This window comes from Salmo salar, chromosome 14, assembly GCF_965601325.2.
Source record: "Salmo salar chromosome 14, fSalSal1, whole genome shotgun sequence".
Classification (NCBI taxonomy): domain Eukaryota; kingdom Metazoa; phylum Chordata; class Actinopteri; order Salmoniformes; family Salmonidae; genus Salmo; species Salmo salar.
This window is the reverse complement of record NC_138304.1, coordinates 30,170,327-30,186,368: the sequence shown is the minus strand read 5'-3', so window position 1 is coordinate 30,186,368 and position 16,042 is coordinate 30,170,327. Positions and strand designations below refer to the sequence as shown.

At 45.5% G+C, this 16,042-nt stretch overlaps 1 protein-coding gene across 6 annotated transcripts in view; it reads left to right on the top strand.

The window, feature by feature from the left end:
• Positions 1-13,875, top strand: part of LOC106569178 (zinc finger protein 521) — a 169,254-nt gene extending 155,379 nt beyond the window's left edge. For all 6 annotated transcript variants that reach the window (XM_014140256.3, XM_014140254.3, XM_014140250.3 and 3 more), the window contains exon 8: positions 12,411-13,875. In XM_014140256.3, coding sequence (XP_013995731.1) covers positions 12,411-12,440 — 30 coding nt within the window. In that variant the 3' untranslated portion in view covers positions 12,441-13,875. The remainder of the gene's footprint in view (positions 1-12,410) is intronic.
• The last annotated feature ends 2,167 nt before the right edge of the window (positions 13,876-16,042 follow it).

Here is a 16,042-nt window from a genome sequence, read left to right as displayed (position 1 = left end):
GACAGGCCACTTCCTGCATGGAATCTTCTCAGGTTTTGGCCTGCCATATGAGTTCTGTTATACTCACAGACACCATTCAAACAGTTTTAGAAACTTTAGGGTGTTTTCTATCCAAAGCCAATAATTCTATGCATATTCTAGTTACTGGGCAGGAGTAGTAACCAGATTAAATCGGGTACGTTTTTTATCCGGCTGTGTCAATACTGCCCCCTAGCCCTAACAGGTTAACTTGGGTCAAACATTTCGAGTAGCCTTCCACATGCTTCTCACAATAAGTTGGGTGAATTTTGGCACATTCCTCCTGACAGAGCTGGTGTAACTGAGTCAGGTTTGTAGGCCTCCTTGCTCGCACATGCCTTTTCAGTTCTGCCCACAAATTTTCTATGGGATTGAGGTCAGGGCTTTGTGATGGCCACTCCAATACCTTGACTTTGTTGTCCTTAAGACATTTTGCCACAACTTTGGAAGTATGGTTGGGGTCATTGTCCATTTTGAAGACCCATTTGCGACCAAGCTTTAACTTCCTGACTGATGTCTTGAGATGTTGCTTCAATATATCCACATACATTTCCTTCCTCGAGATGGTCATTATGGCCAAACAGTTATTTTTTTGTTTCATCAGACCAGAGGACATTTCTCCACAAAGTACGATTTTTGTCCCCATATACAGTTGCAAACCGTAGTCTGGCTTTTTATATTGGGGTTTTGGAGCAGTGGCTTCTTCCTTGCTGAGCGGCCTTTCTGGTTATGTCGATATAGGACTCTACTGTAGATATAGATACTTTTGTACCTGTTTCCTCCTGCATCTTCACAAGGATTATTTGCTGTTGTCCTGGGATTGATTTGCACTCTTCGCATCAAAGTACGTTCATCTCTAGAAGACAGAACGCTTGTCCTTCCTGAGCGTGTGACGGCTGCGTGGTCCCATGGTGTTTATACTTGCGTACTATTGCCCTTCGGGCATTTGGAAATTGCTCCCAAGGATGAAGCAGACTTGTGGAGGTCTACAATTGTTTTTCTGAGGTCTTGGCTGATTTCTTTTGATTTCCCCATGATGTCAAGCAAAGAGGCACTGAGTTTGAAGGTAGGCCTTGAAATACATCCATACGTACACCTCCAATTGTCTCAAGGGATGCCAATTAACCAATCAGAAGCTTCTAAAGCCATGACATCATTTTCTGGAATTTTCCAAGCTGTTTAAAGTCACAGTCAACTTAGTGTATGTAAACTTCTGACCCACTGGAATTGTGATACAGTGAATTATAAATTGACCTCTCTGGTATCATTGGGACAATAGCGTCCCACCTCGACAACAGCCAGTGAAATTGCAGGGCGCCAAATTCAAACAGAAATCCCATAATTAAAATTCCTCAAACATACAAGTATTATACACCATTTTAAATGTAAACTTCTTGTTAATCCAACCACAGTGACCGATTTAAAAAAGGCTTTACGGCGAAAGCACACCATGCGATTATGTTAGGACAGCACCTAGCCACAAGAAACCATACAGACATTTTCCAGCCAAGGAGAGGACTCACAAAAGTCAGAAATAGTGATTAAATGAATCACTAACCTTTGATGATCTTCATCTGGTGGCACTCCCAGGACTCCATGTTACACAATAAATGTTTGTTTTGTTCCATAATGTCCCTTTTTATGTCCAAAAACCTCAGTTTAAATTGGCGCGTTATGTTCAGTAATGCATTGTCTCAAATAACATCTGGTGAAATTGCAGGGAGCCAAATCAAATTACAGAAATACTAATCATAAACATTGATGAAAGATACAAGTGTTATACATAGGATTAAAGATAAACATCTTGTTAATCCAGCCGCTGTGTCAGATTTCAAAAAGGCTTTACGGCGAAAGCACACCATGCGATTATGTTAGGACAGCGCCTAGCCACAAAACAACATACAGACATTTTCCAGCCAAGGAGAGGACTCACAAAAGTCAGAAATAGAGATTAAATGAATCACTTACCTTTGATCTTCATCTGGTGGCACTCCCAGGACTCCATGTTACACAATAAATGTTTGTTTTGTTCGATAATGTCCCTCTTTATGTCCAAAAACCTCTGTTTTGTTGGTGTGTTTAGTTCAGTAATCCAAAGCCACAAAGCGCGCTCTCAATATCCAGACGAAAAGTCAAAAAAGTACAATAAAAGTTTGTAGAAACATGTCAAACAATGTTTAAAATCAATCCTCAGGTTGTTTTTGTCATAAATAATCAATAATATTTCAACCGGACAAAAGCTTCGTCAATAGAAAAGGAGAAACAAGAAAGGCGTGCTCCTGATCACGCACTGGACTCATGTCTGGAAATTTCCACTGTTCACTCATTGAAAGTGCTGTATCTCCCTCATTTTTCAGAGTAAAAGCATGAAACAATGCCTAAAGACTGGCTACATGGAGAAGAATCCATTAAGATCGTGAACTGGGTCCTAAGTCTTTGTATGGTGGATAGGCTTTCAATGGAAAAACAGCCTTTCAAAATAATAGTACTTCCTGGATGGATTTTCCTCTGGTTTTTTTTGCCTGCCATATCAGTTCTGTTATACTCACAGACATTATTTTAACAGTTTTGGAAACTTTAGAGTGTTTTCTACCAATTATATGCATATCCTAGCTTCTGGGCCTGAGTAGCAGGCAGTTTAATTTGGGCACGCTTTTCATCCAAAATTCCGAATGCTGCCCCCTACCCTAGTGAAGTTAAATCATCTGTCTGTAAACAATTATTGGAAAAATTACTTGTGTCATGCACAAAGTAGATGTCCTAACCGGCTTGCCAAAACTATAGTTTGTTAACAATACATTTGTGGAGTGGTTGAAAAATTTGTTTTAATGACTCCAACCTAAGTGTATGCAAACTTCCGACTTCAACTGTATGGTCACGGCATTCATCCAAGGTATGGAGTCCCTCCATAAGGTTCTGAAGTAGCTCCTCGTGTTTTCCAATGGTGGCTCCTTGCAGGGAGAGCTGGTCTGAGTCTGCTGGATTGAGGGCAAGCAGAGGTTTGTAATCCAAGGCAGAGTCATCAAGGGACAGAACGGCAGGCAGACTCAGGGTCAGGGCAGGCATAAAGGTCAGAACCTGGAAGACTAGAAAACAGAACTAGACAGAAGGTAACACACGTAAAAGACGCTCGGATGACTTGACGAGACAAGTCGAACTGCCTAACAGACAAACAGAAAACACAGGTATAAATACACAGGGGATAATGGAGAAACATGTGAGACACCTGGTGGGGGGTGGCGAGAAGCAAAAAACAGGTGATACAGATCATGGTGTGATAAAGAGATGGCTCTTTTGTCTATCCAGCCAGACTATTCCAGCTATTACTCATTTATTACATGGCTATTATACACACAACCACATGCCAGAGGCTAGACACAATAAGACACACACCAAAGTCTCCCCACTCCACCCTAGCCCCAGAGCTGTACTGAATGTCCATGTGTCCCCAGACACCACACTTCAAACAAGACGGTTGGTTACCGAGGAGACCATGGCGGTGGTGGCCAAACAGCGAACAAGGTCAGCCCTCCCTACGCCCAAATAAATCAAATCAAATTTTATTGGTCACATACACATATTTATCAGATGTTATTGCGGGTGTAGCAAAATGCTTGTGTTCCGCGCTACCACAGTGCAGTAGTATCTATAAACAAATCACAACAATACACACAAATCTAAAAGTAAAAGAATGGAATTAAGAAATATATAAATATTTGATCGAGCAATGTCATAGTGGAATTGACTAAAATACAGTAGAATAGAATACAGTATATACTAATACAGTCAATAAGTGTTGACTGTGGAGAGTGCCAGCTGCTAGTTTTATTAGTTGTATTTATTTATTTGATTGTATTCTTCATAAGCCTGGCCTGAGGCCAAACAGGAAGAGATTGCCCCCCTAGTGGTCGTGCCAACAGTGTGGAATGGAGATCACTGCAAGCAAAGGGGGACTGAGTCAATACTGGCCTGGGTTCAATTAAACCCGCGATCACTTCTCAGACAGAACCCAGGGAATGTAGCACTGGGACTGCATGGGCCTTCTCTGTCTGGTCATAGGGGTGAACTTCACGTATACAGGTTAGGTATGATCAGTCTTTTTACAGTAGCTGGTGAAAACACCATAGAAACAATGGCTATTTAGAGCTGTGTGGAATGAAATAGCATTTGTCCAGTGCTTTGTGTTAGTAGTTCGGATACAGCATGACCCATATGTGTCTTTTAAAGCAGCCCAATGTTCCTGTTTAACTTGTGATCTGTTCTGAGGCCTTTGAGTTCTTTGCTCAGCGTATCTGAGCAGCAGCGTCCTCTGCTCTTATGCCTTAATTAAACTTCTGACTGATGACTAGAAGTGTGCTGTGGCTGGATCTCTGTGGTTTGGCGCTCCACTTGCTCCCTGTGCTCCAGATCCAGCTACTGTATGTTAGCAGACTTATGTCCGCTACGAGCAGAGAGGTAGTTTCAGCACACACTCAGTAGACATGGGGGGCATAGCCACTACTGTTTAGACATGGGGGCATAGCCACTACTGTTTAGACATGGGGGGGATAGCCACTACTGTTTAGACATGGGGCGATAGCCACTACTGTTTAGACACGTGGGGGATAGCCACTACTGTTTAGACATGGGGGATAGCCACTACTGTTTAGACATAGCGGGGTAGCCACTACTGTTTAGACATGGGTGGATAGCCACTACTGTTTAGACATGGGGGATAGCCACTACTGTTTAGACATGGGGGGGATAGCCACTACTGTTTAGACATGGGGGGATAGCCACTACTGTTTAGACATAGGGGGAGATAGCCACTACTCTTTAGACATGGGGGATAGCCACTACTTTTTAGACATGGGGGATAGCCACTACTGCTTAGACATGGGGGATAGCCACTACTGTTTAGACATGGGGGGATAGCCACTACTGTTTAGACATGGGTGGATAGCCACTACTGCTTAGACATGGGGGGTAGCCACTACTGCTTAGACGTGGGGGGATAGCCACTACTGTTTAGACATGGGGGGATAGCCACTACTGTTTAGACATGGGGGGATAGCCACTACTGTTTAGACATGGGTGGATAGCCACTACTGCTTAGACATGGGGGGTAGCCACTACTGCTTAGATGTGGGGGGATAGCCACTACTGTTTAGACATGGGGGGATAGCCACTACTGTTTAGACATGGGGGGATAGCCACTACTGCTTAGACGTGGGGGGTAGCCACTACTGTTTAGACGTGGGGGGGATAGCCACTACTGCTTAGATGTGGGGGGATAGCCACTACTGTTTAGACATGGGGGGATAGCCACTACTGCTTAGACGTGGGGGGGTAGCCACTACTGCTTAGACGTGGGGGGATAGCCACTACTGTTTAGACGTGGGGGGATAGCCACTACTGCTTAGACGTGGGGGGATAGCCACTACTGCTTAGACGTGGGGGGATAGCCACTACTGTTTAGACGTGGGGGGATAGCCGCTACTGCTTAGACATGGGGGGATAGCCACTACTGCTTAGACGTGGGGGGATATCCGCTACTGCTTAGACATGGGGGGATAGCCGCTACTGCTTAGACGTGGGGGGATAGCCGCTACTGCTTAGACGTGGGGGGATAGCCGCTACTGCTTAGACATGGGGGGATAGCCACTACTGCTTAGACGTGGGGGGATAGCCGCTGCTAGGGCTGTGAGCTGTATGACAATAAAAACAATTGTGCATGTCTTGGATGGATACAGGTAGCAGAAGTAAGGGGAGTTAGTGCTGGAATCGCTATAAGTTCTTGTTGATGTGAATATATGAGTTAGAAGAAAGTTTCCGTTGCCTACATGCGTCTCAACTTAGGATTCAAAATAAAATAGATTGTTTTGGCGTTTTTCTGTCTTTCAATGTCAGTTGAAATGTCACAAATCAAAATTACCTGACAACTCCCTAAATTGTTCTTTAGCAAATTATTCAATCATTGTTGTGAATTGGTGCGCATAAAACGTGTCAACAAAGGTTTACCATTTCAATTATGTCTCTTTGAGGCCTAATGAGAATCTGATGTTTTTCACCTGGCCTGGTCTGTGCTCTCTGTTGCCTGGCATCACGCTTGTAAAATATAATGTCTCCTCGACTTTCCCCCAGTTTGAGGGGTCCCCCGAGACCCAAGCTTAGAGAGTAATTATTGTTCATTCCATCAGCTTTCTGAACACTCTATAAAGTCACAGCTCTGGGTTGTAAAAGACAGGCTACAACCAGAAAGAATGAGTTGAGTTTTTAGTCCTGCTATAGTTTTGCCTAGTTTGTAGATTAGGGACTGACGCATGCCAGATCTTACAACTCCTACATAGGCATTTTAAGTATCAGCTAACCACATCATATGTTATAGCAATCTGTCAGTCGATGGCACAGTCGATAATGTGGCACGCAACAATTGGTTGATGCATGCAACATCTGAGCAGGGGAACGCGACCTAGGAGTAAACGAGAGGTTTAAAATGGCAGCTGATCTTTTTCCTCTGCAGGGCCTTGCTGCACTGGAGCCCAGACCGGTGCTATTGATGGTGACCAGAGGAATTGGAAACTACATAAAGAATGATTAATTAATAAATCAACTCCCCAGCCTGCATGCACTTTCCCTGTCTCTCTCCTCCCTCTCTCTCTATCTCTCTTCCTCTCCTCCTTCTCTGTTAAATTCTTTAAGACATTTGCATGGGTTTTCATAGGTACACAGGACCCCTGCCGGGCGTTCTCCCTCCCTCCCTCCGTTCCCTCTCACCCCCCGAGGGCGTTCCAGCAATATGATGTAATCTGATGAAAGAAGGCGGATGGAGGGTTAACGGTGGCAGAGAGCCAGTCGATGGAGGAGAGAGAGGAGGAAGAAGAGCCTTCTCAGGCACAGGCTTTATTCAGGAGAGAGGCGCATGCTCATTATTGATCAGAGCAAAACTTTATTTAGTGGAGAATTGACTGCTAAGGGTTTTACCTGGGCTCTGCTGGTAACTGGGACCTGCAGTATAGCAGCATGGTATATGTAGCCCAGCGAGTGGTCGGGAAGAAGAACCATGGGGGGTAAGGGAGAGTGTGGGTAAGAGAGGGGGAGATTGAGGATAAGATAGGGGGAGATGCGGGGTAAGTGAGGGTGAGATTGGGGGTTAGGAAAAAAGAAGATGGGGTAGCAGGGAGATTGGTGGTAAGGGGTTTAGTGGTTGGGGTCAGTCAATCTGTTATGAATTGACCTGTTTGATTTAGGTGACATTGGTGGGCTGAGGTTAGGAGCTGAGGCAGTGTATTTGCTGTATTTCACTGTGTGAATGGTTGCACACATTGGCCTTCAAGAATTTCATAAAATGATGGAGTCGAAATTGAATGATGGAGTTCTTATTTTCTCTCCCTCTTTATCACTCTCTCTCCCTCCCTCCGTTCTCCACTGATATACAGAACAGTATCTATCTTCCACTCTGTGGAGTTCAATATCCACAGAGGTAAAGGTATCATTTTCCTTTTACCTTTTTTTCTCTCTTTCTTTCTTTTCTTTCTATTTCCCTCCAGCCTGCATGGCTGCCACGGCCACTGAAGTCATTTAGCACCGTCCTTGAAAAAGCCCTCAGTGAGAAAACTACTGGCATGTTTAAGGAAAAGGTAGAATGCAGTGTGTGTCAGACAAAGCTGGGATGTGCAAGGGGTAGGGTGGTGGAGATGGAGGGGGGGGTACTCCCCAGGGGGGTTATTTTCCCCTCTAATAGCTGTTACGAGCCCTACATTATATCCAAGGAGCTACATTCCTTTGGGGTCCAGACACACACATACACATACACACACACACACACACACACACACACACACACACACACACACACACACACACACACACACACACACACACACACACACACACACACACACACACACACACACACACACACACACACACACACACACACACACACACACACACACACACACACACACACACACACACACACACACACACCGCGCGCGTGCGCGCACACGCAGGCACACTCTCCCTCTCTCTCTCTCTCTCTCTCTCTCCCTCTCTCTCCCTCTAACACACACAGACACAGAAAAAAAGCACACACACTCTCTCCCGGCCGCTTTGCTCGCTCCGTGTCAATATCCTGCCATTTGAAGTCACGTACTGCAGGGGCTTCTGGGAGTCACCGAGGAGCCAGTCTGACGGGTAATGGGCCGCATTCATTAATAAGGTTGCCGTGCTCCTGTCCCTCCCCGGCAATGCCACGGATGTCTTCACCGGGGGGATGGGAGGTGGGGGGGGGGCCGTCCCGTGGGGACTCTCCTCCCAGACTCACTTAAAGGAGCTTTATTTCATCGAGAGAAGAGAGAAAAGAGAGAGAGGAGAGGGAAGCAGAGGAGAGAAGAGAAGCCGGGGCCAGCTCTTTAAAATGAAGTGCGGGGGCCCAGATGGGGCCCCAGGCAAGCTGAGGCTAACCCTTCTAGGGGTCAAACTCCCTCCTGCCCCCGTCAAACAGCTTATTACCCCACCTGTCGGAAAGTAATCGCCCCGGCTGAAAGGAAAGCTGTCGAGGTGTTTAAATGCTTTATATGGAGGCACTTGAAAGGGTAAAGAGGGAGGGGATGGAGGCGAGGGGAGTAATGGACGTGGCCTAGCCTGCCTTAGGGATTCTGCTATGTTGATAAGACTGAAGGTGACTGCAGTCAGTGCATTGGTAAACTCACCTTTATGGCTCAGGCTCGCTGAAGGAGTCACAACCTTTTGTGGTTCAGGGTCTTTCCATGTTGTTTATTCAAAGAGAATTCAAACCTACCCAGAGTAGGAGTTTGCGTACGTGTGAGGGTGAGAGTGTGTTTGAACTGTATGTCACTGTTCTTCTTTGTGTGTGTAATCAGCGTACTGATGAGTGTGTGACAGGTGTGCCTAGTCCGTGGAAGTGTAGCGAGTCCAAGGCCATGTTTTTAACAGAGCGCAGCAAGTGGGGCATGTGGTTTGCATTAAAGGGATTAGCAGTCACTTCAAAAGATGACCTGGATTCGGCCCACCAGGGACACCAGTTACACACACACACACACACACACACACACACACACACACACACACACACACACACACACACACACACACACACACACCACACACACACACACTCCCTCCTTTAAAAACCTAGCTGGCGCAGCTGCCCCCACTACAACCACTCTCCCTCACTGCACCACACCCCACTGGTGAGTGTGAGAGTGTTTGTGTGTGTGTGCAGGGTTGCGTAGGTTACTTTCTAAATGTAATCCGTTACAGTTACTAGTTACCTGTCCAAAATTGTAATCAGTAATGTAATTTTTGGATTACCCAAACTCAGTAACGTAATCTGATTACGTTCCGTTACTTTTAGATTACTTTCCCTTTAGGAGGCATAAGAAGAAGACACAAATGTATGTTTCCAATTGATCGACATCTATTGCAGGATATATCAATGTTAAAGTTTAAATAGCTGGCCATATATTGATGTTAAATGTTACTTTATGGGTTGGTTAAGTAGGCTTCTTCTAACCCATCGCTTTCTACTACATATAATAATACGATAAAATTAAATCAGCAACAAAAAGAAACGTCCCTTTTTCAGGACCTTGACTTTCAAAGATAATTCGTAAAAATCCAAATAACTTCACAGATCTTCATTGTAAAGGTTTAAACACTGTTTCCCATGTTCAATGAACCATAAACAATTAATGAACATGCACCTGTGGAACGGTCGTTAAGACACTAACAGCTTACAGACGGTAGGCAATTAAGGTCACAGTTATGAAAACTTAGGACACTAAAGAGGCCTTTCTACTGACTCTGAAAAACACCAAAAGAAAGATGCCCAGGGTCCCTGCTCATCTGTGTGAACGTGCTTTAGGAGGCATGAGGGCTGCAGATGTGGCCAGGGCAATAAATTGCAATGTCCATACTGTGAGACTCCTAAGACAGCGCTACAGGGAGACAGGATGGACAGCTGATTGTCCTCGCGGTGCCAGACCACGTGCAACAACACCTGCACAGGATCGGTACATCCGAACATCACAGCTGCGGGACAGGTACAGGATGGTAACAACAACTGCCTGAGTTACACCAGGAACGCACAATCCCTCCATCAGGGCTCAGACTGTCCACAATAGGCCGAGAGAGGCTGGACTGAGGGCTTGTAGGCCTGTTGTAAGTCAGGTCATCACCATACATCACCGGCAACAACGTTGCCTATGGACACAAACCCACCGTTGCTGGACCAGACAGGACTGGCAAAAAGTGCTCTTCACTGACAAGTCGCGGTTTTGTCTCACCAGGGATGATGGTCGGATTTGCGTTTATCGTCGAAGGAATGAGCGTTACACCGAGGACTGTACTCTGGAGCAGGATCAATTTGGAGGTGGAGGGTCCGTCATGGTCTGGTGCGGCGTGTCATGGCATCATCGGACTGAGCTTGTCATTGCAGGCAATCTCAACGCTGTGTGTTACAGGGAAGACATCCTCCTCCCTCATGTGGTACCCTTCCTGCAGGCTCATCCTGACATGACCCTCCAACATGGCAATGCCACCAGCCATACTGCTCGTTCTGTGCATGATTTCCTACAAGACAGGAATGTCAGTGTCCTGCCATGACCAGGGAAGAGCCCGGATCTCAATCCCATTGAGCACGTCTGGGACCTGTTGGACCGGAGGGTGAGGGTTAGGGCCATTCCCCTCAGAAATGTCTGGGAACTTGCAGGTGCCTTGGTGGAAGAGTGGGGTAACATCTCACAGCAAGAACTGGCAAATCTGGTGCAGTCCATGAGGAGGAGATGCACTGCAGTACTTAATGCAGCTGGTGGCCACACCAGATACTGACTGTTACTTTAGATTTTTGATTTTGACCCCCCCCCCTCCCCCCCCCCTTTGTTCAGGGACACATTATTCCATTTCTGTTAGTCACATGTCTGTGGAACTTGATCAGTTTTTCTCAGTTGTTGAATCTTGTTATGTTCATACAAATATTTGCACATTTTAAGTTTGCTGAAAATAAACACTGTTGACAGTGAGAGGACGTTTCTTTTTTTGCTGAGTTTATATCTTTACATTACAAACCAAAGTCTATCAGAATTCCAGTCATTCCAATAAATGTTATACCCCTTGATCTTCAGGAATAGGACTTGGAAATATGGAAGTTGTCACGTCCTGACCAGTACAAGGGTTAATTGTTATGGTAGTTTGGTCAGGACGTGGCAGAGGGTATTTGTTTTATGTGGTTCGGGGTGGTGTTTTTGTAGAAGGGCGTTTGATTTATTATTTCCGGGTTTTGGTTTATGTTCTATGTTTATGTATTTCTATGTTTAGTCTAGTGAGTGTATTTCTATGTTAGGTTAATGGGGGTTTGGGACTCTCAATTGGAGGCAGGTGCTTCCTTGTTGCCTCTGATTGAAAGTCCTATAATTGTTTGGTGTAGGTTTTGTGGGAGATTGTTTCTTGTCTAGCGTGTGTGAGCCTGAGAAGACTGTTCGTTGATCGTGAGTTCGGGTTGTTATTTTGGTGTTCATTTTGAGTCTAATAAAAGTTCAAGATGAGCAACCACATACCTGCTGCATTTTGGTCCTCCTTTCCCAACGACAACCGTGACAGAAGTATAGATTAGCAAAATTAAGAATTTATTAGCCAACCCTACGCTGTTGTTTATGATTTTGTTGTCATGGAGGACTGATTGGGCTCGTTGATTCGAGTTGAAAAGTAAATGCTGCGCTCATAGAATGGCATGCTTTGAACACTACTGAAAGTGCTATTTACAAAAGTAATCCTCAAAGTAATCATCTGATTACAATATTTTTGCTGGCAATTTAACGGATTACAGTTACCATTTTTTTGTAATCCCTTATACTCCCCAACCCTGTGTGTGTGTGTTAATATATTCCATCACAGATATTACATGGTAACTGTTGTTTCCATGGCCACAGCCATTGATCTGATGTTGGTATTGATGGTTGGGGATTGAGATGTTGTAGGGAGGGAGATGTTGGATGGAGGGAGATGTTGTCAGCTCAGTGGTGGCGTGTCAGTGTGTCAGGAGAGGATTTAACCATGTTTAATCCCTTGGAGGACCAGAACATATGGCTCCTCATAACCGTTTGACTGCTGCTTGGGTTGATTGGACATACACCCACATCCTGACATTCACCACTAACAACACTACATTATGTCAATCACTAACCCTCTGAAAAACCAATGGTGAATTCATTATTTGGTATTAGGAATATGCCTTAATGTTAATGAGAAGACATTCAGTGTTCGAATTCAAACTTTCTAAACGGAGTAAATGTTGAATGAAATTAAATGTCCTTGTGTTCAATTTGATCTTGATTCAGTCGTTTCATTCCTTTCTCTCTCTATCCCTCTCTGTTCTTCCTCCTGTGCAGAACCACACGCTGACTCAGCACAGCAGCTAACCAGGCAGATCATCACTTGGCCTGAGGAGCAGAGGAGAACCATACGGCGAGGAGGAGAATCATGTCTGACCCAGTCAGTCCTCCAGCCACCGTCAGTGCAATAGCCCACTGGCTCTATTACACTGAACTTTGGATTCACTTCACATCAGGAAGGACCATGTCACACAAAAAGAAAAGGACAGATGAAAGACAGAGGTGTGAAATAAAGACAGAAAAACGTATCTCTGGTCTTTGTCTGGTCGTCATGTCAACAAAACTGGACAACTATCTTTGTAAATAGAAGTACTTCTTCATGTGTTGCTTAATAACTCCAGCTAAATTGTAGTCTTATACAGTACAGTATTTGCTAATGTACAGTTCAGAACCGGTTGTCCCCAAAAAATAGAGATTAAAAAAAGCTAAACAGAGAATGCCACTGTCAATCAGAAGATGTGGAACTCATCCACAATATGTTGGCGAAACAGGGTGCCATTGTGGGGTATTATTATATAGGGAACAGGAGGTTGTGGTATGGTCAGTCAGGACCCTTTTCATCAGCGCACATTTCCTGTATGTGACACTATTCTGACCTGGTCACTTATGACAGAAGGGTGTAGCAGGATGCTCGATCACCAGCAGAGCCTGACATGACATCACAGGTCTCATTCCAACATGGCTGCCATTCCAGTTGACCAGCTGAGGACTAAGTTGTGCATTTAATCTGGTCCGCCTGCCTACCTGCGCATGGACAAGTTCAAATGAGACAAAGATTTTAAAAAAAAGGGAAAAACAGGACAGGGTTCTGATATATGCAAAAGCAGTGACACAGATTTGAAAAGGCCAGCTAGCTACTCTGGTTGGCACGGTAACAGAGACATCGTGAACGCCCCTGTGTCTCCTAGAGCATCATGGGAAATCTCCAGCCCACTGACTCAAACCTGTACGTTTCTGTTATTAATGTTTACTGCTCGTTCAAGCCTGGAGATTACTGGAAAAATTATGTAATTTTTCTTAGCTCTTTGTATTACATTTTTTTTGCAACGGGGAATAAATCCATTTTGATTTGGGGTCGTGGGGGAGACTAGATGTATTAGGTCTCTCTGGGGGATTCTCTGGGGGATGTGCTTAAACTTATGTCCTGGGCTCTCCTTGAGAGCTCCCAACTTCTCCTCTTCCTTCCCTGTTTCCTGCGGTATCCCATTGCTCTGCTCTCTGCTCAAGCTGGAAGCCATTGTGGCATTATAATACACCAATATAAATCATTCTGTTATGTAAATGTTTTTGCATTCATTGAACCTGAGATGCACTTTTGTATGAAACTTTAATGTTTTGATCTTTTGATTGAGAATTGTTCGTACTCAGTTTACAGGAAATTAACCACCATCTCCTGCTTCAGCAAAAGGACAGTTATCTTGTCTGTTATTCAAATGTTATTGTAAAAATATCGAGTTCTGTATTTGGCAGACCTCGTTTTTTTTTGGTGTTGCACATGTGATGGAAATATTAAAACTGTATGAAAAAATGGCGTGTGTGTGTGTGTGTGTGTGTGTGTGTGTGTGTGGTGTGTGTGTGTGTGTGGTGTGTGTGTGTGTGTGTGTGTGTGTGTGTGTGTGTGTGTGTGTGTGTGTGTGTGTGTGTGTGTGTGTGTGTGTGTTTATGCATGCATGTGTGCGTGTGCATAGAGTATGTGTGTGGATCAATTAATTTGATTAAGTAGCAAAATGGGCCCTTGGCAGCATAAACATTATCATCTTCAAAAGCTTACTTTGCATTTTTGGTTTTAAATCAAATTCCATCCTTTTCGCTAGTTCCCTTGTGGCTCTGCCTAACGAACATCTGAGCATCTTAAGGGAGGTCTGCGTTATTAATGACTCCATTACCCATCACCCTGTGCGGTCCCATTCCACACACCCTCGCACCAGGCCTATTAGGGAGCCTGCAGCACTCCAGGGGACCAATGGAAAGGAAGGATGTCTGTGCCGAATGGGACAAAGGGCCAACTAGTAACATCTGTCTGTCTTTACAGATGATTCCTCACAGCAATGAGATGAAAAACACTGTCCAAAATAACTTATGACAAGGGACATGAGTATTTCATGCTAAAGCATACATTTAACAAAGACAACAAATTGAATAAGATTATAGAATACTTTATTAATGTTTTAATAAAATGCCACTTTTTTTCTAAACAAAATTAAGATTAGAAATAAATTAAATCAGCAGGGAGTATTCATTTGTACATATAGTATTATGATTCACCAACCTACCGTCTTAATACATCAATACTGTCACGCCCTGACCTTAGAAATCCCTTTTATTCTCTATTTGGTTAGGTCAGGGTGTGACTAGGGTGGGAAATCTATGTTTTCTATTTCTTTGTTGGCCGGGTATGGTTCTCAGAGGCAGCTGTCTATCGTTGTCTCTGATTGGGGATCATACTTAGGCAGCCTTTTTTCCCACCTTTGTTTGTGGGATCTTGTTTTTGGTACTGTGCTGTATGCCCTACTGAACGTTACGTTTTCATTTTGTATTTATTTTGGTTTTGTTTCGGTGTTCATCTAAATAAAGAAAGATGTACGCTTACCACGCTGCACCTTGGTCTAATTCTTCCCTCAACGAACGTAACAGAAGATCCCACCACCAAAGGACCAAGCAGCGTGGCCAGGAGGAGCAGGGATCCTGGGCCCGGGAGAAAAGGGAGTGGAGGACATCATGGACATGGGAGGAGCTTATGGCAGGGGACAAGACCCTGCCATGGAAGCAGGCGGAGGCAGCGAAGGAGGATCAACGGCGACTCCGAAGTTCACGACCACGACGGAAGCCCGAGAGGCAGCCCCCAATTTAGTTTATTTTTGGGGGGGGGGCACACGGGTTGGTCGGCGAAGCCGAGGGGCAAGTCTGAGAGTGAGGAGGAATATTGGGATAGACTGAGCGAGGAGTATTGCGAGATAGTTGAGGGGGGTGATGAGGTAGAGTGGATGCATTGGTGTCTGGATCAAGACAGTCGCCGTGAGGAGCGTGGGACCAGTCAGGCACCATGTTTTGCGGAGATACGCAATGTGTCTCCAGTGCGCATCCACAGCCCGGTGTGTTCTGTGCCAGCTCCTCGCACTTGCCGTGCGAAAGTGAGCATTCAGCCAGGACGGGTTGTGCTGGCTCAGCGCTCCTGGTCTCCAGTACGCCTCCTCGGTCCAGGATATCCTGCGCCAACTCTACGCACTGTGTCGCCAGTGCGCCTTCACAGCCCAGTGCGTCCTGTGCCAGCGCCCCGCACTTGCCGGGCTAAAGTGAGTATCCAGCCAGGACGGGATGTGCCAGCTCTACGCTCCAGACCTCCAGTGCACCTCCATGGTCCAGTATATCCTGCACCGGTTCTACGCACCAGGTCTCCAGTGCGCCTCCACAGCCCAGTACGTCCTGTGCCTGCTCCTTGCACTCTTCCTGAAGTGCGTGTCCCCTGTCAGGTACGTCCTGTGCCTGCTCTCCGCACTCGCCCTGAAGTGCGTGTCACCAGTCTGGTGCCACCTGCCCCGGCTCCACGCACCAGGCCTCCAGTGCGCCTTCCCAGTCCAGAGCTTCTGGCGACAGTTCCCAGTCCAGAGCTTCCGGCGACAGTTCCCAGT